Here is a 27,798-nt window from a genome sequence, read left to right as displayed (position 1 = left end):
CGGCCGGGCTGGCGGCGGCGATAAGCGAGAGCGGGGCGTCTCACGGGGCCTCACAGCGGGGCGGAGACCCTCCGCGGCCACCGGCCCGGGAGCGCGGCACGGCACCGACCCGTCCCCGGCGCCGCAGGGCAGGTCCGTGCCGCCCGGGCTGGGCACCGCGGCCCGGGGAAGGGACACGGGCAGGGGCTGCGGTGCCGGCGCCGGGAAGGAGGCGGGCGGGCAGCAGCCGGCGGGGCGGGGAGCGGGGCGGGGCGGGGCGGAACGCGCTGGGGCCCGGCTGGCGGCGGCAGGCGGCGGCGCGGGACCCGGAGCGGGCCGAGGCCGGCGGCCCGGGGCAGGTGAGCGGGCGCGGCGGGGCCGGCAGGGCGGCCGGGCGGCGGCGGGGCCGCGGCCGCTGTCCCGGGCCTGAGCGGCGCCGGCACCGCCCGGGCATTCGCCCGGCGCGGCCTCTGCCTCGCCCTCCGCGAGTTTTCTCTTGTGTGCCCGTCCTTGCCCTCGCCTCTCCGCTGCACGGCCCCGCGGTTCCCCGAGCATCCTCCACATTCCCCGCCCGCTCCCCACCTGTGCCTCGGCCGCTGCATCACCGCCCTTGCTCCCTCCCACTTGAGACTGTTCCCAGCTTCACTCTGCCTTGCTGTCTCTGCCGCTCCCGCTGGACATCCTCAGGGGCATCCTCAGGGGCCTGAGTGGCTCTGGTGGGCCCAGTCTAATGTTGTGCCCCCACTCAGGGCACACAGCAGGTATGGTGCTCATGCCCATCCCCATGCAAAGCTGGCCCTGCTTGCATGCACCGCTTTGTGTGTGCTGCATGCAGCGTGTCATGTGTCCATGTCCAGCGGTACTCGCCCCTGTGAAGGCCTTTGCTGCTTGGCCATGCCACCTCACTGTGAGACCCTCTGTGCAGCTGGTACCAGAGCTCATCTTGAAACCTTGCCTCGGGCTCTCTTCTCTCCACAGCTGGTGACCTGCCAGGATGGCCGTGCTGGGGGGCTACTGTGAGGGCAACAACTCCATCACCCAGGCCTGGGTCCAGCAGGGCTTCCAGCCCTGCTTCTTCTTCACGTTGGTGCCATCTGTACTGTTGAGCGTCTGCCTGTTGCTGGGTGCCCTGCAGTATGCCTGCTACGCCCGCTTCAGCCGTGCCATGGAGCCCAAGTACATTCCCCGCTCTCGCCTCTACCGTGGCCAGGTCCTGCTGTCCCTGTTCCTGGCCCTGCAGCCCTTTGGTGGGCTGCTGTGGCAAGGAGTGGGGCTGAGACAGCTCTATGGGTACATGTTGCTGCATGCCTGCCTCTGGGCCCTCAGCTGGGGCTGTGCCATTGCCCTCCTGCAGCTGGAACATACTCGGGTTCTGGCCCATGACCGAACACGGGGCCATGGCACCGTCCTCCTCCTCTTTTGGGCACTGGCCTTTGCTGCTGAGAACCTGACCCTGGTGTGCTGGAGGAGCCCTCTGTGGTGGTGGGCATTGGAGGATACCAACCAGAAGGTGGGCTGGGTGTCTGTGGCTAGGGAAGGGGAATGAGGCACTTTTGGAGGTGGGAGGGACTGCAGAATTTATGGTGTGGGGATGGAGTATGCATGTCATAATCTGCCATGCCCAGGGTGTATACAGTTCTGGGTTGCACCCACAGATCTGCCAGATATTTCAGTCCCAAGCCCAGTTGTCACACATCTCTCCATGCCCCCACCCAGCTCAGGTCTTGTTTCTACCCGGCCCAGACCCAGGTGCAGAAGTAGGGGTGTATCCCTGCTTCCCACAGCCCTTTGCCTCTGTGTACCCCTTAGGATAAGTGCACCTTGAGGTGCAGAGGGCATGGAGCCAGATGATATGGGGAGGAAGGATGAAGTCTGGGTGCGGCCTGTCTGAGGTGCTGTGCTCAACCAGGGACTCCCACTGAGCTGCATGGGGTGTCCCCTGGCACACTTCACCCCATCCCCATGCTCTGCTCTTTGTCTTTCTCAGATCATACCCATCCATGCTCAGGGTTTTGCTGAGGGCCAGCTGAGATGCTGAACTCTAATTCTCTGTTCAGGTGCAGTTTGGCTTCTGGCTGCTGCGTTACATCTGCACATTCATGCTCTTCATCCTGGGCATGAAAGCCCCGGGGCTACCCCACAAGCCCTACATGCTGCTAATCAATGAGGAGGAGCGGGACGTGGAGAATAGCCAGGTGAGTCCTGGGACTGAAGCAGTTTTAGGATATGGCCAGGAAGGAGCTGGGGATAAAATGGGAATACAGCTGCCCTGGGATCACGATCTTCATGAGATGTAGGAGGACAAGGTTTAGAGCTGTCCAGTCTCCCTGCTTGATGTCACTAGATTGCAGCCCTGTTTGGAGGATGGAGTGAGCACTCTGGAGGGGAACTGGTTTTCTCGGGGTGTTGTCCAGGACCATTGCCAGCTTGATTGGGGTGCCAAGGCAATGACTCCTTGGTCTGCTCTCCCCCAGCCACTCCTGACAGATGCCAGCAGGACCACCTCCACCTGGAAGGATTTCCGGAGGAAGCTGCGGCTGCTGGTGCCATACATGTGGCCGAGGGGCAACCACCTGCTGCAGGGGCTTGTGCTGTTCTGCATGGCACTCATGGGGCTGGAGCGGGCTATCAATGTCTTCGTCCCCATCTACTACAAGAATATTGGTGAGGCACCTGGAGTTTGGTGTGTGAGGCTCGCCACAGCCTCACCAAGTTCTGTGGGGTGTTGAGGTGACCTGGAGGGTTGCAGGGGTTTGGCAGGAGCAGAGTACAGGGGGTCAGGGTCCAGAACTGGGTGCTGGGGCTGTTTCCCACAGGCACCCTGGGATGCTCCCTGTCCCTCCATCCTGACCCTTGGCACACTTCCTACAGTGAATGAGCTGACAGTTGGTGCTCCCTGGCACACCCTGGCCTGGACTGTCTGCAGCTATGTGGGGCTGAAGTTCCTGCAAGGTGGAGGTGCTGGTAAGGACCATTGGGAAGGATGGAGCACTGATGACAGATGATATTGGGCACATCATACCAGTGCTGGGATGGCCAGGGAAGCCCATATGCCCCATCACTGCTGCTCTCTTGGAATCAGCAGCCTGGGCTGGTCCCAGGTTAGGGGAAGCAAGTGGGCTTCATCCCATATCCCCCTTTCCCAGCTGGACTTTTGGAAGTCTTCTGCATGCCCCAGTGGAGCTGATCTCGGTTGACCTTTCCACGTTGCCCTGCAGGCTCCACTGGCTTTGTGAGCAACCTGCGCACCTTCCTGTGGGTGTGGGTGCAGCAGTTCACCAACAGGCAGGTGCAGGTGCAGCTCTTTGCCCACCTGCACGGGCTGTCCCTGCGTTGGCACCTGGGGCGTCGCACTGGTGAGGTCCTGCGTAGCGTGGACCGAGGCACCAGCAGCATCAACAGCCTGCTCAGGTCAGTGTGCCCGTGGTGGGTGGGGGGGTTGGCTGGGCAGCCCCACTGAGCTGGGCTGATGTTCCATTTCTCCTCCTACCCCCCAGCTACATCATCTTCAGCATTGTCCCCACCATTGCGGATATTGTCATCAGCATAGTTTACTTCACCTCGGTCTTCAGCGCTTGGTTTGGCCTCATCATCTTCGTGTGTATGAGCCTGTACCTGAGTGAGTGAGAGGGCTCAAGGTGCAGGGCTGCCAGTCTGTGGGGTGGCAGGAGCCTTGCAATGCAGCTTCCTCCTGTCCACAGCTCTGACCATCTTCATCACTGAGTGGAGAACCAAGTACCGTCGGGACATGAACACACGGGACAATGAGGCCAAGTCCCGGGCCGTGGACTCGCTCCTCAATTTTGAGACGGTACTGTAGGAGTTGGGGGGGGTGGGGGGGAGGGTCACTGAGGACTGCTTGGGTGCTGATACCAGCTCTGCTCCTGTAGGTGAAGTACTACAATGCAGAGAGCTATGAGGTGAACCGCTTTAATGATGCCATTGTCAAGTACCAGGTATGGGGTGCTCAGCACCTTTAGGGGCACCAAGGGGGAAGAAGCCAAACCTCACAGGCACCTTTAGGGATGATAGAGATCACCAGAGATCACTGTCTGGTTTGGAGGCAGCAGCATCTCACAGGACTTTGTCTCTTCCAGGTCTCAGAGTGGAAAGTCAGTGCCTCGCTGGGCCTCCTCAACCAGACCCAGAACCTGGTCATTGGCCTAGGGCTGCTGGCAGGGTCCCTGCTCTGTGCCTACTTCGTCACTGAAAAGAAGCTGCAGGTAAGGCTGGTGCCGGCCTGTGCACACTCCTGCTGAGGTGGAGCCGTGGGGCTGGTGGTTACAGACCCCTATACCCTGTCCCTTCCAGGTGGGAGATTTTGTCCTCTTTGGCACCTACATAATCCAGCTCTACACGCCACTCAACTGGTTCGGGACTTACTATAGGTAATGCTGGGAGGTGTGGAAGTGCGTGGTATCCCCCCTCTCCATGGGTGACTGGGTCGGTATGTGCTGCCCCAAACCCTTTTCTCTGGTCTTTGCCCTCTTCAGGATGATCCAGAATTCCTTTGTGGACATGGAAAATATGTTTGAGCTCTTCCACGAGGAGCAGGAGGTGGGTGGCACTGTTCCTGGACCTTGCTCCCTCACTGGGCCTGTGGTTCTGCCCTGGGGATTGGTTTGCTCTGAGCCTGAGCCTCTACTTTGACAGGTGAAAGATGTGGTGAACGCTGGTGACCTGCGCTTGGAGGCTGGACAGATTGAGTTTGAGAACGTGCACTTCAGCTACATGGATGGGTATGGGGTACTGGGCACAGGGTGGGACCTGCTATAGGGATGTGGGGCCATGGAGTGGCCCTGAGCCCCTCTCCATGCCCCTCTTCCAGGAAGGAAATCCTACAGGATGTCTCTTTCTCTGTGATGCCTGGGCAGACCCTGGCTCTGGTAAGAGTGGGACTGTGAGTTCACTGTGGGAGGGAAGGATGGGGGTAGAGAGGCTAGAAAATATGAAGGTGGGAAGAACAGCTCCCAGCAGGACCAGCCCTTTCCTGTCCAGCCCGTGGCCTCCAGCAACTGGGAATTTGCCATCTCTAAGTCCCTTTTCCTTTTTGTGTAGGTGGGACCTTCAGGCTCTGGAAAGAGCACCATCATCCGTCTGCTCTTCCGCTTCTACGATGTACAGGGTGGCTGCATCCGCATTGATGGGCAGGACATCTCCCAGGTGAGGGGGGAGGGCCTCCAAGGACCGGGGAGGACACACCAGCTCATCTGGGCCTTTGCAGCACTGCTCAGTGCAGGCACCCAGATATTTGCATGGGAAGAGCATTGAAAGGAGAAAGGAAAAGCAGTGCAGCATGCCCTGACTTCATGGCTGATCCCCAGGGTAGGGGTGAGCATGCAGCCCCCACAGCCCCTTTGCAGGCCAATGGCTGTGCCAGAAGTGGCAGAATGGCCTGACTCTGGGACCCCAGGCTGAAATGCTGGGTGCTGACCAGGGCTCCCTGGGAAGGACTAGGGCACTGTTAGGGCTCCCCACTGCAGAGTGGAGATGCAGCTGAGCCTGTGGTGCAGGGTGACCCTACAGCACACAGCTTGCAAGGAATGGGGCTCATGGCTGAGGGTAGGATTGGGTTTTGGAGGGATCTTTGAATTTGGTGTGGGTCTGCTTGAGCCCTCTCCCCTGCCTCCCAGGTGAAGCAGGCTTCGCTGCGTGCTCACATTGGGGTGGTGCCCCAGGACACCGTGCTTTTTAACGACACCATCGCCAACAATATCCGCTACGGACGGATCCTGGCCACTGACCAGGAGGTACAGGAGGCAGCCCGGGCTGCTGACATCCACGACCGTATCCTTTCTTTTCCTGATGGTGAGACCCCTGCAGTTGCTGCCATTCCATGGTCCCCTAAGACCTTCTAGTTGTCCTCACAGGTATCCTTGGGTGACATCTCCTATGGAGACACCTGCATGACTTTGTGTCTTGCTTTGCCTTTCCCTGCTGTCTTTCCAGGGCTAGATCAGCCCCTGGACAAGGATAAGCTGAGGTTCCACCATGTGGCTCTGTGGTCACAGCAGGACCTCCCAGGGCAGTAGGTCCCCATCCCCATTTCAGAAGGCACCAGCACATCATGTTTCTGCTCTTGTGGCTGCAGGATACAACACCCAGGTGGGAGAGCGGGGGCTGAAGCTGAGCGGGGGCGAGAAGCAGCGCGTTGCCATCGCACGCACCATCCTGAAAGGTCCCCACATCGTCCTGCTGGATGAGGTAACAGCAGTGGCCCCAGCCCAGCCTTACCCAGCTCTGCAGCAGCCCTATGCCTAGCAGCTGCCCACACGACCTCTATCCCTTCCTCATGTTGTCTCACCTTGCAGGCCACATCTGCACTTGACACAGAGACTGAGAGGAACATCCAGGCTTCCCTGGCCAAGGTCTGCGCCCACCGCACCACCATTGTTGTTGCACACAGGTAGGGATAAGGGGAAGGGGCTGATCCAGGAGGTGCTGACCAGACCCCGCAAGAGGGGCACACAGACTTGCCCCCTGCTCAGGAGGTGAGAGCCCTTGGGGTTGCATCTCCTGGCACTGTGCAAACCCTCAGAAACCTTCTCCCACCCAAGTGAGGGTAACACCTGCTTTTCCCTGCAGGCTCTCCACTGTGGTAGGTGCAGACCAGATCCTGGTGCTTAAGGATGGGCACATTGTGGAGCGAGGGAGGTGAGCACAAGGGGAGGGCTGGGGGAGGGAATCTCCTCCCTGGCTCTGGGACCAGCCTGGGACCCTGCATCCCTCCACTCTCCCCACAGGCATGAGGAGCTCCTGCAGAAGGGTGGTGTGTACGCTGGCATGTGGCTGCAGCAGCAGACTGGGGACGAGGGCGAGAGCAAGGAGCAGCACACCAAGAAGCCCCAGAGCAGCAAGAAAGCATCATGAACATGACCAGGAGTTCTGCTGTGATACTGACTTGGGTCCAGGCCCCCACACTGCCTGGGAATCTTTTGCTGGCTGCAGGCAAAGGCCCTGTCTGCACTAGAGCTGCGGGCTCTTGGTTGGACACTCCACTACATTTGTACATGTTTGTTTTGCTGTTGTGTAATTTCTTAAACCAAGTCCTTCCCAGATCCATACCTGTGTGCGCTGGGCAGGGTACGTGACTCTTGGTGGGGGCAGGCAGGGTTAGTGCCTGGGCACTTGGGTCAACTGGCAGCTCTGCCACAAGGTTGAGCTCCTTGGGCTTAGGTGGGCACGGGGTTGAGCAGGCTGTCAGCACCTCCATCCCCATTGGGGTGGAGCTTGGCAGGGAGCTGCACCCCAACAGCAGTGGAAGAGCAGGGCAGCTGTTGTGCCCTCACCCCTATGTGCCCCCCCACTTCAACCACCTTCCACAGAGACGTGCCACTCTGGGCTGGACACCAAGTGACTGCTCCCTCAGGTACCTCTGTACCTTGTGCTATGCTTTTATTTTTTCCCAAGCAGCACTTCGACAAGTCTCCACATTCCCTGGACCCAGCCTGAACCTCCTCCCTCAGCTGCTCAGAGCAGGACAGCACAGTCCTGTGTAGAACCCGGCACAGCCCTGCAGGCAGGAACCACTACAGCAGCAGGTGGGAAAGCAGCACACCTCTGCATGGCTGCAGATACCCTGCAAGAGACCAGCAGGACAAATCCCCTCTCCCCAAACAGGCTCTAGGCTCAGAGATTTGTCTGTAAGGAGGGGTTCTGTGCTATTGCTATCCAGGAGGGGATCCCCAGCAACACAACTGGAAGAAGGGATGCATTCCTACCCCAGCAGCATTTAAACAGGGCCCTGTTTTAAGTGTAGGGCAGCAGGAAGGCAGCTGCAACCATCTCATGTGAGCAACACTGCCATTCAAGTCACTGCCAAGGTTATTATATTAAACCAGAAAGGAAATGCAGCTCCATTCAGTGTCAGAGAGGTCTTGTGCCCTAGCCGAGCAGGGTAGGGCCCAACGTGCTCTTGTACATGCAAACAGCAGGGAGGCACCGAGGGTGTGGGGAGCAGGGAAAGGGCTGCTTTCACACTGCTGGGAGGTTGCACATTCATCCGTGCCATGCCCAGACAAGAGACCATTCCAGCCACTTTTGCTCTTTGCTGAGGGGCTAGCACAGCCCTTCCCAGAGCATGGAATCCAGCCCCCCGCTACAGAAGGCAGCTACATCCCAGCTGTATGTTTGAGCATGCAGATATGTCCCCACATAGCTCTGCCCTCGCCCCACAGTCCTGGCAGTGTTGGGACACGGCTGTGGCAACTGTGGGTGAGTGCAGACCCTGGGCTGCTGCTTGCTTTGGTGTGTACCCAGCCCCGTCCTGTACAGTCTTCACCTCCCCAGGAGCATCATCAATTTGCTGCACTAATTTTATATAGGTACTAGGGCTGAAGTGTCAGTGTATATTTGGTTGCTTACAGCTCCCAAGGAGATGAGCTGTCCTTGGCAAGGGGCTCTTGGTACCAGTGTCCAGGCCAGAAACCCATGGCATCCATGTGGGAGGCCAGAGCCGCTCCTCAGGTCACAAGCAGGTCCTGTGTCCGCTGGCACACCCCACCTCACCTGCCTACGACATGCTGCAGTTTGATGGCTTTGAACTGTGCGCCTGGAACAGAAAGAAGCACACAGTGAGCAAGGGCAAGCAGGCTGCTTCTTCTCCCCTACAAGAGGGCACACATCCAGTGTTCAAGTTCCCAGAGATGTGTGCTCAGCAGTGATGCTGCCACTGCCAGGCTGGGCTGCCCTTCTGGTGAGGAAACCCAGGCTAGACAGAAGCCAGAGTAAACAGAACCCAGGGAGGCCCCCTGCCTCAAACAGCTAGGCCAGGATCAGCCCCAGAGCCACGCAGAGCCCATAGCCAGCCCTCACTCACCTGCCGCTGCGACTGCTGGTACTCGGCTTCGCTCGCTGACAGTGCCTGAGCCAGTGCCAGATCCTCCTCCTCCTGTGTGCTGCTGGGACAGTGGTGCATTGTGTGCCTCAGCCTCCCTCGGGCTCATGGGCTGAGTGCTCAGAGCCCTTCTGGGTTTCAGCATCCCACTGCAACCCCTCAGCATATGTTAAAGCAGGGAGCAACTGAGGATAACTTTGAAGAGGCTGGGGAGGGAGCAGAAGATCCAGCTAGGGCTGGCAGCCAGAAATCTGGACCAAGGAGAGCCCTGTTAAATCCAGTCAATAAGATGGTGCTTTTAGCAGCACTGGGCACTGTGCCTGGGGACATGAGCTCCCCAGGTGTCCTCCATGAACACCCCTACTCCACCTATAACACTCCAGCCAAACCCATTAGTTGGCAAGTAGTCAGACAATGGTTTGTCCTACTCTGTGTGTCAGTCACTGTCCCCTACCAGCACCCCTAGGGCCGAGAGCTTGCTTGCTGAACAGAGTCCCCTGTTGGCTCTGGAGTCTTCCTTTTTTTCCCAGCCAGAGAGGCATCATATGGAAACACGTGCTGAGAGGAATGTTATCCCAGAGCCACATGATGCTCCCCCAGGCACCTTTCACACAGAGGATGGGTGCACAACACATCACACCACATGTTTTGGGGCTGTACCTGGGCTGCTGTGCTGAGGTGCGTACCGACTCTGCCAGGGACATCTCCAGAGCTCGCTGCAGTGCCTCTTCCTCACTCTGAAACAAAACACCTTGTCACCAGCATGGCCAGGGTGGGGGGCCGGAGGCAGCCCTGAAGCACATGTGGCAGGTACAGTCTTTCCTGGCCAAGGGTGGGAAAATCTTCTCTCTCCAGGAGACCAGACAAGCCAAGGTGAAAAACTGGGGCTCTGGACAGACCAGCGGTGCTCACCCCCTACCCAAGGGGACACTCCTGCTTGCTAATGCAGGAGTATGCCAGGAACACCACTGTAAAGTAATTTCCAGTCTCCTCCAGCCTTTTCTTGTACTACAGAAAAACAACGCCCAAGGAAAATGGCTGGTGCACTTTGTCTTTTTGAGGAAAGCTGAGAGCCATCATTTGCAGGCACCAGAGCAAGCTCTGATTTCCCACAGAGCCTTCAGGATCACTGGCTGCCAGGGAAGACACAGCTGGGAGCACAGTCACCTACAGAGTGTGGGCTAGAAAGCATTTGCCACAGTCACTTCCTAGAAGGCACAGAAACCACCCCAAATGGCCAGGCCAAGCTACTCACCAGCCCATTCTGCAGCATGACAGCTGGAGGGGAGGTGCTGCGAGTCTGCGACACAGCTGCTCTGCCTCCCCTGCAAGCAGAAGAAAAGCTGCATTATTGTCAAGGCAGGGAGCCCTAGTATGAGTATCCATCCTGCTGAGGCACAAGAAGAAGGGAGATGTTACTCTGGCATTCCACACAGAGGCAAAATGAGCCTGGTCATGCCCACCTCAGAATTACAAGTCAGGCCATCACCTTACCTGGCACAGGCCAGGGAAGAGGAGCTGTCTGCTGGCCGGGCAGCTCCACTGCTTGATGCGGTGACTATTTTGGAGGAGGATGCCTGGGCTCTGGTAACTGCAGCATGCCTAGGACAGACAGGATGCTGTGAGAAACTGTTCACCTTCATGAGCAATTTCTAGGCATTGAACACCTTGGGATATCAAGCTGGATAAATAAGACACCTCCCTGGTTCCTCTTCCTCCCATGTTGCAGCTGTTATTCCCAAAAGTTTCAATTGCTGTTTCTCTCCCTAAAACTGTGTACCAGGACCAGCAAAAACCACTGGCTACAGAATAAAGGGCTGGGGAAAGAAGCAAGAGCAAAGCAGTCAGCAGGCATTACTGACAGCTTTTGCTGCAGGAGAGACTGTGTACACTGATGTGCTTGGTGCTGCAGGAGGACACCCTGGCACACAGGGCAGGGAGTGTGACAATGCAGCAGTCCCAGACAATGGGTCAGGAGGAGCTGGGCTTCTTCTCTATCCCCAATCTAGCAAACACAGCCCCACCCCTCCCAGCCTGTTTATTCTCAGGCCCTCACCCTGCTTTGGAAAGGGGATGCCCTGCCCCACTGCAGTCATGGTCCAGGGGGTGCCGGTGCTTGAGGCAATAGTTCTTGTGGCACTGATCACAGATCACCTTCATCATCTCCTTCTGCTTACAGCCAGGCTTCAAACACTTGTTGGTGAAGATCTGAAAGATGACACAGCAGTGGTGAAAAGAAGCACATGCTGTGGAGCTGTCCCTTCTCTCCATGCCAGGTCCTGAGCAGAGACCACCCTTCCCCACCAGTGTTATCTTCTGCAAGGCACTGAAATTTGTATCTTAATACTTTCTTAGATATCTCTGAATAATTTCTTTAGCTAGTTCATTAATAATTCACTGGTTCCTCAGTCTCCATAGACAAGAGTCTCCACAACCAGAATGCACAGCAGGAGAAAGAGCGCTTTGCCCAGGGACTCCTGCCTTCCATGCCAATACAGTGGGGATAGCCCAGGGTATTCCAGCTACTGCTGGGCTGCATTCCTGAAGGGCCAGCTCCCTGCAGCAATTTCATTTCCTGGCAAAATGGGGTAGTTAATTGCCAATTGCATTTTCCTAATGGCAGCATGCAGTTTACCATCCTTATGTCCTAGCTGGCTGCACAGCCCTACTCCATCACCATTTTGCTCCCCTGACAGACTCCACAGAGCCCTGCAGATGTGCACACCTCCAGCTCACCAACCCTCCCTCTGTGCCAGAGACAGCACCAGGCAGGGCTGAATCTGTGTTGTTTTCAGCCCATGCCAGGCTCCATCAGAGACCTGGCAGAGCTCACCTGGCCCAGCCACACAGTACATACCTTGCGCTTGCGTTGTGCAGGGTCAGACTTGCAGTCACGGTCAATGTGCTCACCCACCACAACATCAGGCATCTCCCCCCGCCTCACAGGGACTGGGGTGTTGCAGAGGGGACACACTGGGACCTGCACATCCTGCAGAGACAACAACAAGGAGCTGGGAGCAGGTAGCTGGGCAACCTTGAGCACTGCACATCTCTCTACCTTTCAGGACCTGCCTACCATGGCTTCCACAGCTTCAGCTGCAGTTTGAGATCCCGCTCATGACCCTCCAACCAGCTTGCACAGCAGATGCAGAGGCACAGACACACACTCGGGGAAGGGAAGATCTTGTGGCTGGGAAATGCCCAAACTGCTTCACCAGTGGGAGAGGGAGGGCCTGATGCTTACAGTACTGAGATGCAAATCCTGGCTTTCAGGTACGTCTTTAGACTCAGTACACATCCCCAGGAGGACTGCTCAAGTGACCAAAGTCACCACAGATTATGATGATCGGTGGCTAGAAAAGCTCAGCAGCTCTATGCAGGAGGGTGGATGAGATCTGCTCCCTGCACTTACCTTCTTGTAGGCAGAGGTGCAGTCATGCTGGGCATAAGCGATGTGGTCGGTGCAGAAGATCTGCTCACAGGCATCGCACTTCAGGGGAAGGAAGTCTAGGAGCAGGATATGGCATGGGCAGAGAGCATGGAGATCAGCACTGCAGCCCGGAGGCCTCCCCGACTTCCCAGAGGCAAAACAGTGACCCGCGGCAGAGCCAGGGCCACACCTCTCATCCCCCAGCACGAAAACAAAAGGGCTGCAGGTCCATAGCCACGTCTTCAGAAACACCCAGGGCTCCTCCTCAAAACGTGCGGTCCCCGAGATCAGGAGTAGCATCCTGAATCACACCAAGCTCCCCCCGCGGGCTGCCGGCCTGAAACCGGTGGGAAGTGATGCTGCCACAGTCGCTAGGGGCTTCGCCCAGCGGGATGCCCGGGGTACGGAGGGGTCCCAGCCGGCCCGCCGCGCAGTCTCCCCAGCATGCAGCACCGAGGGCCGACAGGGGGGTGCCTGTCCGGGCCCTGCCCCGCTATTACCGGGCAAGAGCCGCTTGGGTAGAGCCGCGTACCCGGACAGAGCCAGCGGCGGAAACCCGGTCTAGCGGCACGGACAGCCAGCCCCGCCCTAGCGGGGCAGCCGGACGGATCGGGACCCCTTCGCCACGGGCAGCACGGGCGCCGCGTCCCGCCCCTGCAGCCCCGCCACCGAGCCCGCAGGCCGGGCTGCCCGCTCCGCGCCGCCCGGGCCCGAGACCGCGGCCGTCCGGCCGGCGAGGAGCCGCGCCCGCCCCCCGGTTCCCCGGCGCTCACCCAGGCGCTGGCAGGCGGGCCAGGAGCAGTGCGCGCCCAGGTCCGGGAACTCCATGGCGGCACCGCCGCCACCGGCACCGGCGGCCCCGCCGCGCCCGCTTCCGGCGGGGCGTCACGGGGCGGCACCAGGCACAGCCCCGCCCCGCCTCCCTCCGTATGCCCTTCCTCCGGGAGCACCGCCGGGACCCGTGGGAAGACCAGCTCCAGAGACCTGCCCGGCGCCGGGGGAAGGCTCAGGGCAAGGCGGAGTCCACGAGGGCCATCCCCAGAACCATCCTGCCCTGCCAGGCCAGCAAGAGCTGTCTGCCGCCATGGGATAGCTTGAACGTATCCCTCCCTCCTCCCTTCTCTGCCTCAAGGGACACAAACCACGGATCCTGTCGTGTAAGAAAGCTTCTGGTTCTATTCCAGTCACCTCGGAGTCTCCAGGTGCCATGCTAGGATGCCCAGCAGAGCCCGGGAGGGGTGCTAGAAGGGTCAGTGGTGCGGAAGGCAAGAGATGCCACAGCAGCAAAAAAATGGAGTACTGAACAGGGCCAGGAGTGAATTTCATTGATTGCAAAAAAATCAACTCCACAGCCACCCAGTAACAGAACTCAAATGAGACAGGGAAAAAAAACAGGTATCGCCCAACACCCTGTTCCAGTAGTGACACAAAAGACAGTAACAGTCTGCAGAAGAGGTTTCTTTGCACAACACCCATCTGCCCTTGCCCTCTTACTGCTACCCTCTGCTCCAAAGACTCCTTTCCCTTTGCTTGCCCCTGAGAGCCACATTTGACTGTGCACCCCGTCCCTCCCCCCAGACAAAACCAATGGAAGTTAAAATTATTTACACTTTTAGCCATTTAAAAACCCAATAAAATAAGATTGCATATGTCCTACTGGGGATGTGGGTATTAGCAGCAGCTACAGCTAGCTCAGTACTCAGCGTGCAAAACAAAAGACAAACAGAAGACAGACCGAAATACTGCACCATTACTAGGAAGCGTTTGCTGGGGTTGGTGTTTCAATTGTGGCATAAGGCTTCTAGGAGCCGGCTCCTCCCCAGCTGCAGGGCATCCTGCTCAGCCAGTGAAGGCCAGGCTCTAGAAGGATGGAAAGGGTTCATTATTCCAGACACAGCACATTAACACTGATGCATTTCCATCCCAGTCAACACAAACATCTAAAAACCCACTGCACGTTCACTGTGTGAGTTTTTCCTTCTTTCCAGTGATGACGGAGGAAAAGGGGGAGCACAGGTAAGACCTAAGACATAGAAGTTGCTGTCATCACTGCCTCCTCCTCATCTCCTTGCTTTGGCAGCTCAGCAAGCATGGGAGAGGAGGGAGACAGAGCAGCCTCTTGTACCTCCTGCTCCTCCCTGAACCCCAGCTCTACATCCATTTGCTCCAACTCCCCCTGATCCAGTAGCTCAAAGTCATCTGCTTCCTCCTCATCCTCCGGTGAAGCTTCTGTCTCTGTCTCCACCACTTCGCTCTCTGACAGGTGTGCTTGGAAGCTCAGTTTCTCTTCGGGCTCTGTGGGGAGGAACTCGGAGAGGGGGGGTCCCTCACTGGCCTCTGAGGACCGCAGGAGGGCAGAGAGGGTATTCTGCACCGCTGTGGTGATGGCAGTGGTGACGATCTCCTCGCTCAGCGTGTTAATGCAGATGCCCAGGCCTGGGGCAGGGACAGTCTTTGGCTCTGCATTGCCTCCTGCCGCTTGCCCACTCCCATTGAAGTGCGTATTTACAAAATGGAGAGGAGACGCGAGGCGAAGGATGGAGAGGTCAGAGTCCGCAGCCTCTTTGTCCGCTGAGTCCAGCTCACAGGCAGCGTGGGCAAGCTCAGGACCCAGGGGCACACCAAACGCATCTTCATCACTCTGTGGTCCCAGGTCTCTGGAATGATATTCTTCCACGGATGGAAACTCTGCCAGGTCCTTGGAAAATGACTCCTCTGGCTCACTGTGCAGGCTCTGCTGATCCAGGTCTGAAAGGCACCAGCATTAAGGTACAGGTTCCTTCACCTTGACTTCCCACCCACCTTCCCCAGCTGACACACCACAGCTGCCTTTAAGGTACCTTCCTCATCCTTGGAGGACAGCAGGAAGAGGTCTGCAGTTACTCCCTTCTGCCAATGGCATGATTCATGTGTAATGTTTCTTTTGTGATCCTGTTCTATGTGCTCTGTTCTCAGAGAGGACTTCCTGCTCCAGCTCATGTTCTCTGTATTTAGTGCCTCCTATTAAAACTCCAAGGTCAGGGAAATGGTGTTTATGTCACTTGCCTGCTCCTTCCCAGACACCCAAGTGGCCACTGAGTGGTTACCCCCATGTTCTTCATCACTAACCAGTCCTTCCCTGAGCTAGTAAGTCTGACCTGTTTCATATATGGGTGTGTGACTATCCTATTCAGTTATTTCTGTGGGACTTTGTGTGTGGCCTTGCTCCCTTGCTAGAGTTACAAGATGGCATTGCTCTGTGGGGCAATAATTAGAGGCTGATGTCCACTCAGGACCAGCTTATGATTAACCATGAAGTCAAGGCATGCTGCACTGCTTTTCCTTCCTCCTTTCAATGCTCTTCCCATGCAAATATCTGGGATCTCTCCCTGTCCTCCCACTTGTATGACCCATTGTTATGGGCCAAAACACTGCAGATAAGGGGGCAGCAAGGTGTCCCATTATGTACCTTCAGAAACGTCCGTCAGCTGTGGGGTGGTAGCCCTTGAAACAGAAAAGCCCCCACTCTCCAGGATAGAAGCCTCCTCATCAGAGAGCTCAGAATCTGTGATTGACAGTGCCAGGGCAGTTTTCTTCACATCCACCTGCATGGGATGAAGGCAGAGAGACAAATTCCTGTGTGTCTAAGTACCCATGCTGCCTATGGGCACTGCCAGACCTTCCAGGCAGAAGTCCTTGCTGGAGGGACAGTATGCTGGCAAAGTGCTCCCTGCACTGGAGGGAAGGGTAGTCTCAGCTCACTGGCTTTCCTGCAATAAATCACTGCCCAAAGGTTTGCCTGCTCTCAGTGAAGAACACAAAAGAGGCAGCACAAGATTGGATGAGACTGTAGGAATCTCAGAAGGCTTTAGATCCTTCTTCTTCTGCTGGGATTCCCAAAGAGAACACCTCTTCCTTTTTGCATTCACACAGAGCTCAACAAAGCCTTCTACAAGTAGCAGTGGTTCAAGTATCTACATTCATGTGAAAACAAGCTTCCCACCTCACAGCCCAGCTACATGCTCAGAGCTGCTCCTTGGTTTGTTTCTGTGGTACAAATGTAGAAAGGTCACACACAATCTGTCTGAAAGCAGAGAACTGTGTAAGAGACACTAGAGCTGCTCAACTCCCTTTTCCAGTTTTGAGGAGCCTCCACACATTACAGCAGGGAAGTTAATTTCTTCAGGAGACACATTCTCTGAGCATGAAGCATAACAAACAAAGTAATTCTGAGGTCAGCAGAAGGCTGGGGCATGGCTGGCCCTGCCCTGCTATGGTGTCACCAGCTCTGTGGCACCAAATTTTCAATACCCAGATTGGCGACAATGGCCTTCATCAAACACATCACCTCTTCCCCTTAGAATTCTGAAAAGAAGTGATTTATTGCTCTGCTGTGTGTTATCATTGTTGCTGTACTCAGCTCTCAAGCTGCTATAGACCAGAGTGGAGGGACTGGCTCCTGCTAAGCTCTTAAAGCTCTTACCACTGGGGAGAAGCCTGACAGCTCTGCTTCGCTCTCACTCTCTGTCTCTGCTGTTGGCTCATCACCTGCTGCAGGCTCGCTCTTCCCTTGTCGTTCTGTGAGAAAGAGAAGAAAGGCATTACATGAAAATGAAGGAATTTTCTACCTTTATACACCATTATCCCCTACTTCCTCAGTGAAATTGCACAGGATTCCTAGAGACAAGCATAATCTGTTGCTTTCACGTGCTGTGCTGTTCTCAGGATCACTTAGGAGCACACAGTTGCTCTCCACATAACCCTTAAGTTTCCACCTCTCTTCCCCTGCTCCCCTGCAATCTGTCACCACACAACATTGGCAGACATGGTCTCCTATTGTCCTTTTGCTATGGCTCCACCCTAGGAATACAGCACCAAAAAAAGCCAGAGAGAAGGTGGTTCCTTACTCTTCTTCTCATGCTTGTGGTGCAGCGTCTCTGCCTTCATACTGTAGTCCAGTTTCATCAGGACAGGCTCCAAACGTGTGTACATCTTCTGGATCAGCTCATGGTAGACCACCAGAGGCCACAGCAGAATGCTGAGCACTGTGGACATGGAATGCAGGGATTGTGAGAGACAGATCAAACACAAGCTGACTCTTCCTGTAGTGCCACCGAGGAAGTCTTCAAGGGAAACATTTCACTGGCATGTTTATTCCCATCTGACTGCCTAAAAATCCTCATCCATGGCTCCTCTTACTCATTGCAAAGCTGCTTGATTAACTAGGTTTTACTGCCAGATCTTAGATAGAATATAGATTTATGTTAAGATGAAGCATAAGCCCTTCTCTTCAGCCACTTCACCCCAGACAGCAGGCCTGAAATGAGCTTAAATGAGAATTAAAAATAAGTATTACCAAAACTTTTATATGAGTAGCTGCATAGAGCTCATGTGTAGATGCACTTGCAGCAGAGCACCAGAACAGAGTTATTAGGGACTCATGATGCAGTGAAAAAGGTCTATTTACCCAACATGCAGCTTTGCTAACAACACTCTCGATATGGGTTTGCCCACCTTAGGAACTGCGAGATTGTAACTTCTTGCTTCCCTGGAGCCTCGGCCAGCACAGCCTCAGCAGTGGGGAACAGAGGGCAGCAACGTTTTAGTCACGGCTCCCTCTCCTGCCTTTGCAGTGGTACTGCATGCACGTGCTTGCAGAGACCTCCTGGAACACACTCCCTGTAAATTGATTCATCATCTAGCACAGATCCCCTTGAGAATACTACAAATCTGCTTTTGCCAGCCTATCCAGCACAGTTAGGTCATGTCTCAGCTTAAGTCAGACAACAGCGCTGCTTATACTCACAAATGATGTAGGAGATCATTATGCCTGGAACATAGTGTCCAACTACAGCCAGAATCAGGCAGCCTGAACAGACACTCATGCAGAACTGAAGGAAGACAGAGGAAAAAACATAAGTGACAAAAGGCAGAGATACATCTATGCAACCCATGCCAGAAACATTCAGTGCAACATGAGGGATGGCCCTAAACAAGTCAGTCAGCTCTGCACCAAGTACATTCAGGTGCTGACAGTCAGAACTCGGACAGTTTGGTTGGGTTAAGCTGTAAGCATTAGAAGTTCAAGCGCTGGATGACAAAGGTAACCCAACGCCTCAATAAAACAAATCACAACTTTATCAGACAGTTCTTTATGAAGTAAATTACATTCCTTGAGGATATGATGGGATACTGCAAATTGCCACTTGTACATCTCTCTGTAGAGCTTAGCACTTCAGGAGAAAACTGTACTGTCCCAACAGAGACAGGAACCTGTTACAGAGTCACCAGATGCTGTGCCACTGCTGTGCCATAAACCAGCTGGCAGAAGCATTAGCAGAGCCCATGCTCCTATCAGATCAGGACCTTTCTCCTCTGGAAAAAGTGAAATATAATGGTACAGCCCTGATGGCTTGTCTTACATTCTCCTGGGGGCAGGTGGGGGGAAGTAAGAATAGACAATCTGCAAACCAGGGCATGGGTTCAGATATGGACTATATCCTGCAATTAAGAGTTTAATTCATAATGGAGAGGGTCTGCAAAAGCTAAGGTTTCTCTATGAGTTCATTCCTTATGGGCATCTTCGGACCTGGTCTTCTACTCCCTGTGGCTGGGACAGAAAAGCAGCAATAAGCAGTGTTGGAAACCCATTCCTTTTGGCACACTGAATGCCAGGAAGTCTGACACAATCCTAGTGGTTGGTCTGTCCTACTTTTTGTGATGCTAAGGCAGTTCCTGTCTACAAATACTTTCCAAACAACATACATAACAGCCATTAGAGCATGTTTAATGACAAGTTTCCATGCACTCAGAAACAGCGCTGCGATTGGACTTTGCTAGCAACAATCCTGGTTAGTGAAATAGGGACCAGCTTAAGAATGGAACTCATGAAAGGGCCAGAGACTGTAGGCTTCCCTTTCTTTTCTCCCCAGTCCCAATCTAAGAGCTTCCTTTGCACACTAAGAAATGAAATCAGGTACAGCAAGCCATTCACAGGAGAGCTTAAGTTCAGCTCCAGTTTACAAATACTGGAAGTCAATTACTCATTATTTAAACTTCCCATGGCATAGAAACTGCAAGGAATGAACAGCAAATATTGGACAGGGATAGCAATTATAAAAATACTGAATTTACATTCTTCCATTCCCTAAGGCACTAGTAATGGAAATAAAAGCCCCTGCACAGAAGAGTAGGTATCTCCAGCTTACCTTGGCAGGATTTTGCCTCTTGTACTGTAGCAGTTCCTGCAGGTAGAGCCTGAAGGTGACCCAGCTCTCTGCCAGACAGTGGCACAGCTCAGGGACACTGAGCAGGTGAGGTTGTGCCCCTGAAGTCACCCCCTCACTAGAGACAGACAAGAGCAAGAAGACAATCTTTGAACATGGTCTGTTTTCCTGGGGGAGAGGAACAGCTACACCAGGAAGCAGAGTTGCCTACCAAGGCTTGACAATATTGACTGCATTTTCAACTGAACTACTGAAGATGCTTGATTTGGAGACAGTTTTTCCCTTCAATCAGGAAGAAAGTCAAGAGACACCTGAGCAAAGCAGCAGCAGATACCATTCCACAGACTCCCCATGCCACAAGCCCAAAATGCAAAGCAGTTTACTTAAAGCCACGCAGACAGAAGTGCTGGAGGTGGAACTAATTATATGGCCTCCTCTGGCACCAAGTCCAAGGTAGGCAGAATGTGGTGCTCACACCTACAACCATGGCCAAGGATGCAAGCCACGCCACCAGAGAGAGCACATTCAGCCTGTGGAAGTCAGTCTCAGTGTTGTTCTCTCTGGACCACTCTTAAAATAGCTCAGGAAAGATACAGGGAAGAAACCTAAGAACTCCTAACATCAGAAGAACTTGAGTTTTTTGCTACTGAAAGAACACTAGCTTTCCCCAAACTGTGTGAAAGAACACAGCTTTCTCAAACTGTGGCTCCTGAGCTGATAAGCAGCTACCAGGGTTGAAGTCACTAGCAGTGTTTCACAGCAGGAGCTATGCAGTTTATTTAGAACAATAAAAAAAGGACAGGTGAGATCACCATAATAAATTAAGGTTTCCCCACTCTCCACACACCAAGGAACACATCTGTGAGCTTACCTCTCTCCTCCTGGCTCCTCTGATGGCTGTGCTGTAGAGAGAACACAGCAGATTAGTCAGCCAAGTAAAAAATACAACCCGACATTTTTACCAGTTGAACAGAGCAGAGCTGCAGATGTATCATCCTGAGCTCGGGATGCACCCTGGGGACCTTCTCTGTGCTCTCATGCAAGCAGCAATCGCTGGCTTGAAGCCTGAGCTGCGAAGGCTTTAGCAAAGTGTGCACTGGTCTCTGGGCACCCCAGCACACCTTGCAACCCAACATGCACAGGGCAGGGCACTCATATCTGAGGTGTATTGTGGGGCTTACATGGGGCTGTCTGCTTCAGGGATCATGCAGCTTTTCCTGGTCTAGGCAGTGCCATTCCCACAGTGGGTGCCAGCACTTGTCATTCAAAGGGGGCTGCCAGCACAGTTCTGGAGCTGGGCAAAGCTTCAGCTTCCATTTCAGACCTAAACATGGCAACCAGGAGGTCTGAGCTGCATTTCCCACTGACCAGCCCAGTTCTTGGCAGAATGCTATGTACAAATACCAGAGATGTCCTGTTGTCTCCATCCTCTCCCATGGAATTAAGTAGCAAATAGCAGTCTTGTGCATAATTTTCTAATTTTAGGACTCTTTTATGTCCCCTGACAGCCTTTTGTGCCAGGAACAGATAGAGCTATACTCCTAAGGTCCATCACTCTGGATAAGGACAAGGGAAAGGGTCTCCCATTCCTCTCCGCACAGAAACCAATGATGATCAAAGAGGGACTTAGCTCATGCAGTACTGAAAAGAGAAGTGTTGTTTCAATAGCAGAGGTCACGTATGATTATGCTCTGCTTATAGATACACTGAGAAAAATAATTTCTACAATTGAAATTCATCAGCCTGGTTGCTCAGAGATTTAGGTATTTGTGATCTCAAGCTGACTGGTGTCTCAGGATGTACAGGGCTCAACCAAAGCTCTTCTATCAACACAGTCTTTGTAAGTCTCTTGTGTTTAACAATGCCCTGTTCATGCTGTGATAGCTCATTGAGGTCCACTCTCCTGTACCAGTCCGCCTACTGTCCTAGAGCTGGCAGGGACTGATGTAGCTTTCATGCTGTCTGACCAGCAGCAAACTTGGTGCATAAGGTTACAACCCTAACCCTGTCCCCCACACTGCATGTCACCATGTCAACAGAACTAAAATAAAGAAGAGTTTAACCTCAGAGACTAGGCTTAGAGTTAGAAATGGGCTAAAGAAATGCAACGTGTGCATAAAGGGGTTTGAATCCTCCCTGGAGTCACCAGCCAGGCACAAAGCCCAAGAGTGGCAGTGACTCCCTCAAGGAAATGCACCAAAGATGTGAACAACCATCACTGCAATCACCCAGTGAGACTTCAGACTCCACCCAGCGCAAGCCACAGAAGAGACCAACTGCTTGTAGCAGCCCTGCCACTGTTCTCCCAAGACACAGAGTGTTGGGCCAAGTCTGCCAGACTCCTCCTCCCGCTGCAGGCACTGCACCAGCCGGCTCACGCAGTGGAGCAGGAGGCCAACCACCCAGGGAGGAGGCGATTCTTTGAGAGCGTGACCCAGATTTCCAGTAATCAGGCCTGACAAGAAGAGTCAACTGCTCTCAGACTGGGCTGCCCATTCGCTCCTCTGCCCATAAGCATTTGGCATGGTGGCTGGGGCAGCTCACAGAGGGAGCCTGAGCTGCAGTGTGGGTATTATGAATGCAGCTCCACCCCCGCAGGGCAGCTGCTTCCCTCCTGCAACCGCCATTGCTGTGTTTTGTTATTGTGCTCAGGAATCTAAAGCTGCTTAACCGCAGCACAGAAATCCAGCTCTATCTCTAAGCCTCATCCACTACCTGTGCTAAATCACCAAATACATTACATCTGGCACTGGCCAGTCTGTGAGGGCTGGCTACACCCTCAGTTGTGTAGTTGCACAGTGCATCAAATGAGGAGCTGTGCTGCTCGCCACCTCTGCTGGACGGAGGTGCCAGCAACACAGTAAGTGGGATGGCACAGGAACCCCACTCCTCTCGACTGGCTGCAGTCATCCAAGCCATCCAAAATACGCCAGCAGAGGGAGTGAAACAATTCTCCTCAGTTGATCCTGAAGGTTTCAGAGACACTTTGGGGAGAGCAGAACATTTCAGCAGGCTGCAGGGTCTACACGTGATTTCAGCTATCTGGCAAAACACAAGCTGTCTTTAAGATCAACAGTATGCTGCTTCCTGTAGTAGAGCAGTCTGCCTGCTGGCCATCTCAAAGCACTAGAGTCTTAGACCAGTTGTAAGAACAGCCCAATCCAAAAAAGCTAGAGCATTTCCAACAGGAAATGGTCCCTTAGTTAAGGCTTAACTCCAACATGTGCTGTGTACTGTCAAGCACCAGTATAACTAAGTTGGCAATCAGGACACCCAAAACTGGCCTCAGATTATCAATAACTGGCTGAAATCTTTCAGCGTTTCACACTGGACTGTGGATTAATACAAATCGCTTGACATACACCAGACTCTTCTGAGAGATCAGAGAGCCATGCAAGAGTTTACGTTATATGTTGGTACTGACAAATTATTGCTGATGGATTCCTTGGCTCCTACAGGTTCTCACTGCTTCTCCAAGAGACATTCTTCATCTGTGCATAAACTTCAGCTAGAAAGCAGGGGCCCTTTTTAAGGAGTACTAACATTCAATTGCAATACAACCTTTGCTAGAGCTCTTCCACACTGCACTCTCCTGCACTAACCAAAACACAGCTGCCAAACAGTGATGCTACCACCAAAACATCCCTACTTGATACCCATTTCAGGTGAAACTGGAGATGCTTCCTAAGTCGTTAAATAGTATCTAAGTAGAACTCCATGTAGATATTGAGAAAATACCCTGCATGGGAGCTGAAAAGATGAAGTCCCTTCTGAAAGGGCCTAAAAAAGTTGCGCATCTTGATGCTCTTGGCATGACCCTGATTAGTGTGTGAGTAACTGCAAAATACATGCTGAGGTTTTAGCATTCCTTCAGAAGTCATCTTATAAGCAGTCATCTGAGACATACACAACTGTCACAGGCTGAGGTTTGTGTATGTACATGCTGACTCTTGAAGGTATGGTACTGACCCATCTCCCAGAACTCCAGAAAAGACTAACAGGAAGCACTAAGGAGGTAAGCCACAAAGGTACAGCCCTGCTTCAGCAGGTAGTGGGAGCCAAACAAGAACCCCTAAGAATTCAGGAGTACCAATTCAATGGGAGGCCCCTCAGGAATGCAGAGCACCCCTCCTTCCTCACAGAAGCAAAGGAAACATGGTCCAGTGGATCATGTCAAAATCAGGGCTGTGACCTAAACAGGCACATCAGAAAGGTCTCCCTGTTCTCTGCAGCAGAAAGCAGGAAGGCATGAAATATGTGAAGAACATTGAGGTGAGGTGCAGTGGGATGTACACCAACTTCTAGCAGAGCTGATAGCATAGGATGAGCCTAATCCCTGGTGTTGCTGTTTTGTTTGCTTTTCTTTTTTATTCTTCATGGCTCTGCATCATATAAATTGATTTCAGTATGAATTTCCTATTTCTTCTATGACAACACAACTTTTATAGGCCAAGTACTTGCTGGAATGATTCCACCCCCACCTGCCTCAATGACACCATTCTGTACTGGACACCAGGCTTTTGCATTTCTGGACACGTTTCAAGTGAGGTGGTTTGGGTTGGCTTTAAACTATTCCCTTAAAAAAACAATATGAATAAGCAGGAAATTAAATTGGCCAGTCCAGTTTAACTGCCTAGTTACCTGAACCACACACAGCAAACAGTTTCAAGACTACAGCTGTAACATACCTAATCTTATCAGGATTTCTGTGAAAGCACCCTTTAAGTCAGCACCCTTTTAGGTCAAATAAAGGGCACCTTACAAACACACATATAGAGGGGCTTTCATTCAGAAACTCTCCCTAGAGTAGAGAGGCAGGGATGGAGGGCCCTAAGCTGCCTTTGAACAGAAGCAGTAGATGCAGTAAGCAAGTCTGGGTTCCGTCATTTAATAAACTCCAAAGGAGGCACTCAAAGCAGACAGCAGTCAACCCATGTCTACCATCTGTATGAGGCCATTCCTCTTGCTGCTTTTGTGTCTAATGTTGGCACAGAACCTTCAATAAAAGGGAAAGATAAGACAGGCAATGAGACTCACTGATTAGCTGGAGATCAGATGCTGTACAGGTACAATACACTAACTGTTGCTGCTGTCAGACTTCATCATCCACTCTGCTATCTGCCACAAGAAGTGGCTCTCATTTGCTCTGCTTCTTTCAGGGTGTAAGTCCACATTGAACTCAACTAAAACCAAAACACTTCCCTCCCCTCCTTTCCTTCTCTCAGCTCAGCTGGCCATAAGTGCTCAGACTTGAAATGATGTTTTTGCCACATCTTCAGGAGAGAAAGGACACAGCAGAAACACATCATCCTTGTCATTAGCTTCCCTAGCAAGCTAGCTGGGCCCCTTAGTCACTCTCAAAATTAGACACTCCCAGAATTTCTCAGCACTGGGAGCAATTGTCCATGCCCAGAGTATTAGGATACATCCTAATCCTCTGACACAAACAGGTAAGAAGCAGCACCAGTACCTGGGACTGCAGTTAAAGTAGGAATGGCGTTTACATGACTGCTGACAGAGCCCAGGAAGGGTCAAAGCCATAGCCCAGCAGCTGGTAACACTACAACCATGTCGCTATCTACAGTGCTAAACATCACCTACCTGAGAAATCAAACAGGAACCTGGGTTTCCACTTCTCCAACAAGAGGATGCCAAGAAGGGACATGCTGAGGAGAAAGAGGGGTCTCAGGGAGGTGGAGGAAAACAACCTAGAAATGAAACAGAAATTGTTAGGCAAAAGGCAGCTAATTACTGCTCTTGTTGAGCAAATAGATATAGCTCAAAGCAAAAATACCGAACTGCAATGGGCCACTGTAGTAAGCATTATACTCTGCAGACACCCACCCACACCACAGCACGTTCTAAAATGGTGCCTTTGCCCACCACCAGACAGCTGACTCCATGCCATCTTCCAGCGCTCTTCTTCCCTGCTTCTGAGCTCCTCTCTAAGTTGCAAAACAAAGCTAATGCTCATTTGAACAAGTCCCTCCAAAGCCTCAAGTTGGAGGCTCTAGACAACATAAAGACACACTGCTGTAACAGAAAACTGTTTGCCACTCAGCCTGTTTGCTGAAAACCTACATCCCATCTGTCATGGCAAGGTCCAGCAATACATGCAGGTAATGCATCTTGCCATTCTAGATGCCCATTCTCTTATCACAAACCTCTCCCTATTTGACCAGAGCCTAGCTAGCAGTTAAATGGTTTAGTTGCTCACTTGACTTTATCATAAAACCTTTCATGTCCCACATCCACACACTGGCTCAAGCCACTTGCCAGCCCACACAATACTACTCATACACAGCTGTGCAATGCCACTCAAAGAGTTTATCGCTCCATGCCACAGAGATTTGACAGTGAAGGTGCCAGGATGCCACCTGTGCCAGCAGCGGCTGTCTGCATTCATCCTTTTCTCTAGTTCAGAGAAGCTGCTTTTAATTCACTCCAGAAAAAAATATCAGAGAAATGCATTCACCTTCACCTCTTTAATGAATATTCCTTTCCAGAAAGGAGCAGTTTTGCTTTTTTACCCTGCTCCTTGTCAGTGAGTGTTTGCCAGTAACTAATGACAAATACACCGAACAATGACTGTAGTCAAAGAGAATCTCACAGTGCAGAGCAGGCAGGGGTTCTCACCAAGTCACAGGTGGAGAACTGGAAGTGAAATGTGCCTCGCTAGGCAGCACAGAACAAAAGCTGCACTTTCCATGGGCTTACAGGACTCTTAATGACCTAAACAATGATGTTTGTACTCCTCCTCATTGAACAGCAATTCTGTAGCTTAACACATCATCTCCAGAAGACTTTCCTATTCTGTCTCATTTATATACTGCAGGTAAAAGATCCTGGCTGAATTCCTCCGTGGGACCCTAAATTATTTTTCCTCCTCTATTTAAATCTCTCTCTGCTGTCCCATATTTTAGGCACTCTTTGTTCTTCCCTACCGTTTCACACAGCCTCTGGGCTGTCATTGTCCACTATACCTGACATCTCCCCTACCACCTGCACTTCTGCCCCTCCTTCTCACTTCATAGCTCTGCTCTGAGACTTTTCAGCTGGTAGAATAGTCCAAGGGTTTATGTCTGGCTACCACAGACACTTCTGATAGTTGTACAGATGAAGGAACAGAACATAAGCTGCCTCATATGAGAGACTTCAAAGGCTGTTTCGTCATTTATTTTTCCCTCCTTTAACTCTAGAATCTGCCCCTTCCTTTTTCATCTGCAACCAACATTTAAGTCGATCCCTGACCACTTCCGACCTTTTCTGCTGGGAAGGCCACTGGCTGAGAGCACTTTCATCAGTAAAACTGACTCACTGTTTATACAAACAAACAGGATGTTTTTCATTCCCATCGACAGCTGGGCTCTGCCACTCACACATCTCCTCATGCTGCTGCCCTGCCGAAGAGCCAGAGAAGGGAAATAGGAAAGGGGGAATGCTTTCGTGCCAAAGCTGAGTGAAAAATCAGCACCTCCCGGGAAAGACTACCGAGCAGAAGGGTTTAAATAAAACGCCCCAGGGCAGCTGCCGATGCAGGAGGCCGTGGAGCTCTCTGACCGCAGTTACCGAGTGAAACGAGCTGATAAAAACACGGATGCAAAAATTAAGCAGAAACGTGCCTGGGCGAGGCTCCAGTCGGGCCCATCTGCATTTTATTATCGCGGGACAAGGCAAATCCTCCTGGCACTTTCTCCCTTCAGGGAGGGGCCTGTTTATGCCTGTCAGAGGAAAACAGCGCGGCTACTCCCGGCCGTGCGCACCCCAGGGCGGTGCGGGCTGCGGGAACGCACACCGCGGAACCCCGGGGCATGGCCGCGGGGCCCAGAGCCGCCGCACGCTGCGGGCACGGGCACGGGCACGGGCACGGGCACGGGCACGAACCGGACGGGCGGCTCCCGGTCCCCCTTCCCGCCCCAGCTCACCAGAGGGCCCCGCCGAGCGCGGCCGCGGTGACCAGGCTGTGCAGCGGCCTCTCCCACACCAGCAGCCGCTGCGCCGTCGCCAGCGCCGCCTCCCAGCCCCGCAGCCGCTGCCGCAGCGCCGCCGCCAGACGCGCCGCTGCCGCCGCCGCCGCCTCCTCCTCCTCCTCCTCGGCCGCCGCCGCCGCCGCCGCCTCCTCGGCGCGGCCGCTCGCCATGGCTGCGGGGGGGAGCGAGGGCGGAGGCGCCGCTGTCACCGGCCCGGGCGGGCGGCACCGCCTAAGGGACCGGCGGCCGCTGCCGCCGCGCGCGTGCGCCCGGGGACGGCCGGGGTGGGGGGGACCGGGTGACACCGGGCGCGCGTGCGCCCGGCGGCGGCAGGGGCGGGGACCGGCCGCGCCCCCGCGCCGGAACAGGAAGGGCGGA

General features: G+C 53.6%; 3 protein-coding genes across 4 annotated transcripts; 1 reads left to right on the top strand and 2 right to left on the bottom strand.

The window, feature by feature from the left end:
* The first annotated feature begins 264 nt into the window (after positions 1-264).
* On the top strand, positions 265-7,041 carry ABCB6 (ATP binding cassette subfamily B member 6 (LAN blood group)). Its single transcript, XM_021526248.2, has 20 exons — positions 265-338; positions 958-1,489; positions 2,037-2,174; positions 2,454-2,643; positions 2,851-2,943; positions 3,198-3,390; positions 3,477-3,598; positions 3,681-3,790; positions 3,870-3,935; positions 4,077-4,202; positions 4,291-4,367; positions 4,473-4,536; positions 4,633-4,718; positions 4,808-4,865; positions 5,038-5,142; positions 5,613-5,787; positions 6,071-6,183; positions 6,291-6,385; positions 6,565-6,633; positions 6,723-7,041. Exons 2-20 carry the CDS (start codon positions 974-976, stop codon positions 6,847-6,849), a joined length of 2,523 nt encoding a protein of 840 aa, XP_021381923.2. The 5' UTR covers positions 265-338; positions 958-973; the 3' UTR covers positions 6,850-7,041.
* Positions 7,042-7,349: 308 nt separating this feature from the next.
* ZFAND2B (zinc finger AN1-type containing 2B) lies at positions 7,350-13,163 on the bottom strand. 2 transcript variants are annotated; one of them, XM_021526249.3, is made up of 9 exons: positions 13,019-13,163; positions 12,228-12,322; positions 11,673-11,804; positions 10,872-11,023; positions 10,310-10,417; positions 10,071-10,140; positions 9,476-9,552; positions 8,798-8,879; positions 7,350-8,530 (listed from the first exon to the last, which is right to left on the bottom strand). In XM_021526249.3, the coding sequence occupies exons 1-9, from the start codon at positions 13,071-13,073 to the stop codon at positions 8,492-8,494; spliced, it is 810 nt and encodes a 269-aa protein (XP_021381924.2). In that variant the 5' UTR covers positions 13,074-13,163; the 3' UTR covers positions 7,350-8,491. The 2 variants fall into 2 exon arrangements, with proteins under 2 accessions (XP_021381924.2, XP_021381925.2); XM_021526250.3 differs by having other exon boundaries at positions 8,798-8,876; positions 13,019-13,162.
* A 238-nt stretch (positions 13,164-13,401) lies between these two features.
* On the bottom strand, positions 13,402-27,590 carry RETREG2 (reticulophagy regulator family member 2). Its single transcript, XM_031505437.2, has 9 exons — positions 27,376-27,590; positions 25,052-25,158; positions 20,322-20,352; positions 19,433-19,568; positions 18,031-18,115; positions 17,132-17,269; positions 16,708-16,802; positions 15,694-15,829; positions 13,402-14,993 (listed from the first exon to the last, which is right to left on the bottom strand). Exons 1-9 carry the CDS (start codon positions 27,588-27,590, stop codon positions 14,269-14,271), a joined length of 1,668 nt encoding a protein of 555 aa, XP_031361297.2. The 3' UTR covers positions 13,402-14,268.
* Positions 27,591-27,798: the final 208 nt, after the last annotated feature.

The sequence above is a fragment of the Lonchura striata genome, chromosome 8, assembly GCF_046129695.1.
Source record: "Lonchura striata isolate bLonStr1 chromosome 8, bLonStr1.mat, whole genome shotgun sequence".
Classification (NCBI taxonomy): Eukaryota; Metazoa; Chordata; class Aves; order Passeriformes; family Estrildidae; genus Lonchura; species Lonchura striata.
The sequence above is the reverse complement of the archived record's forward strand: the minus strand, read 5'-3'. Positions and strand labels throughout refer to the sequence as shown.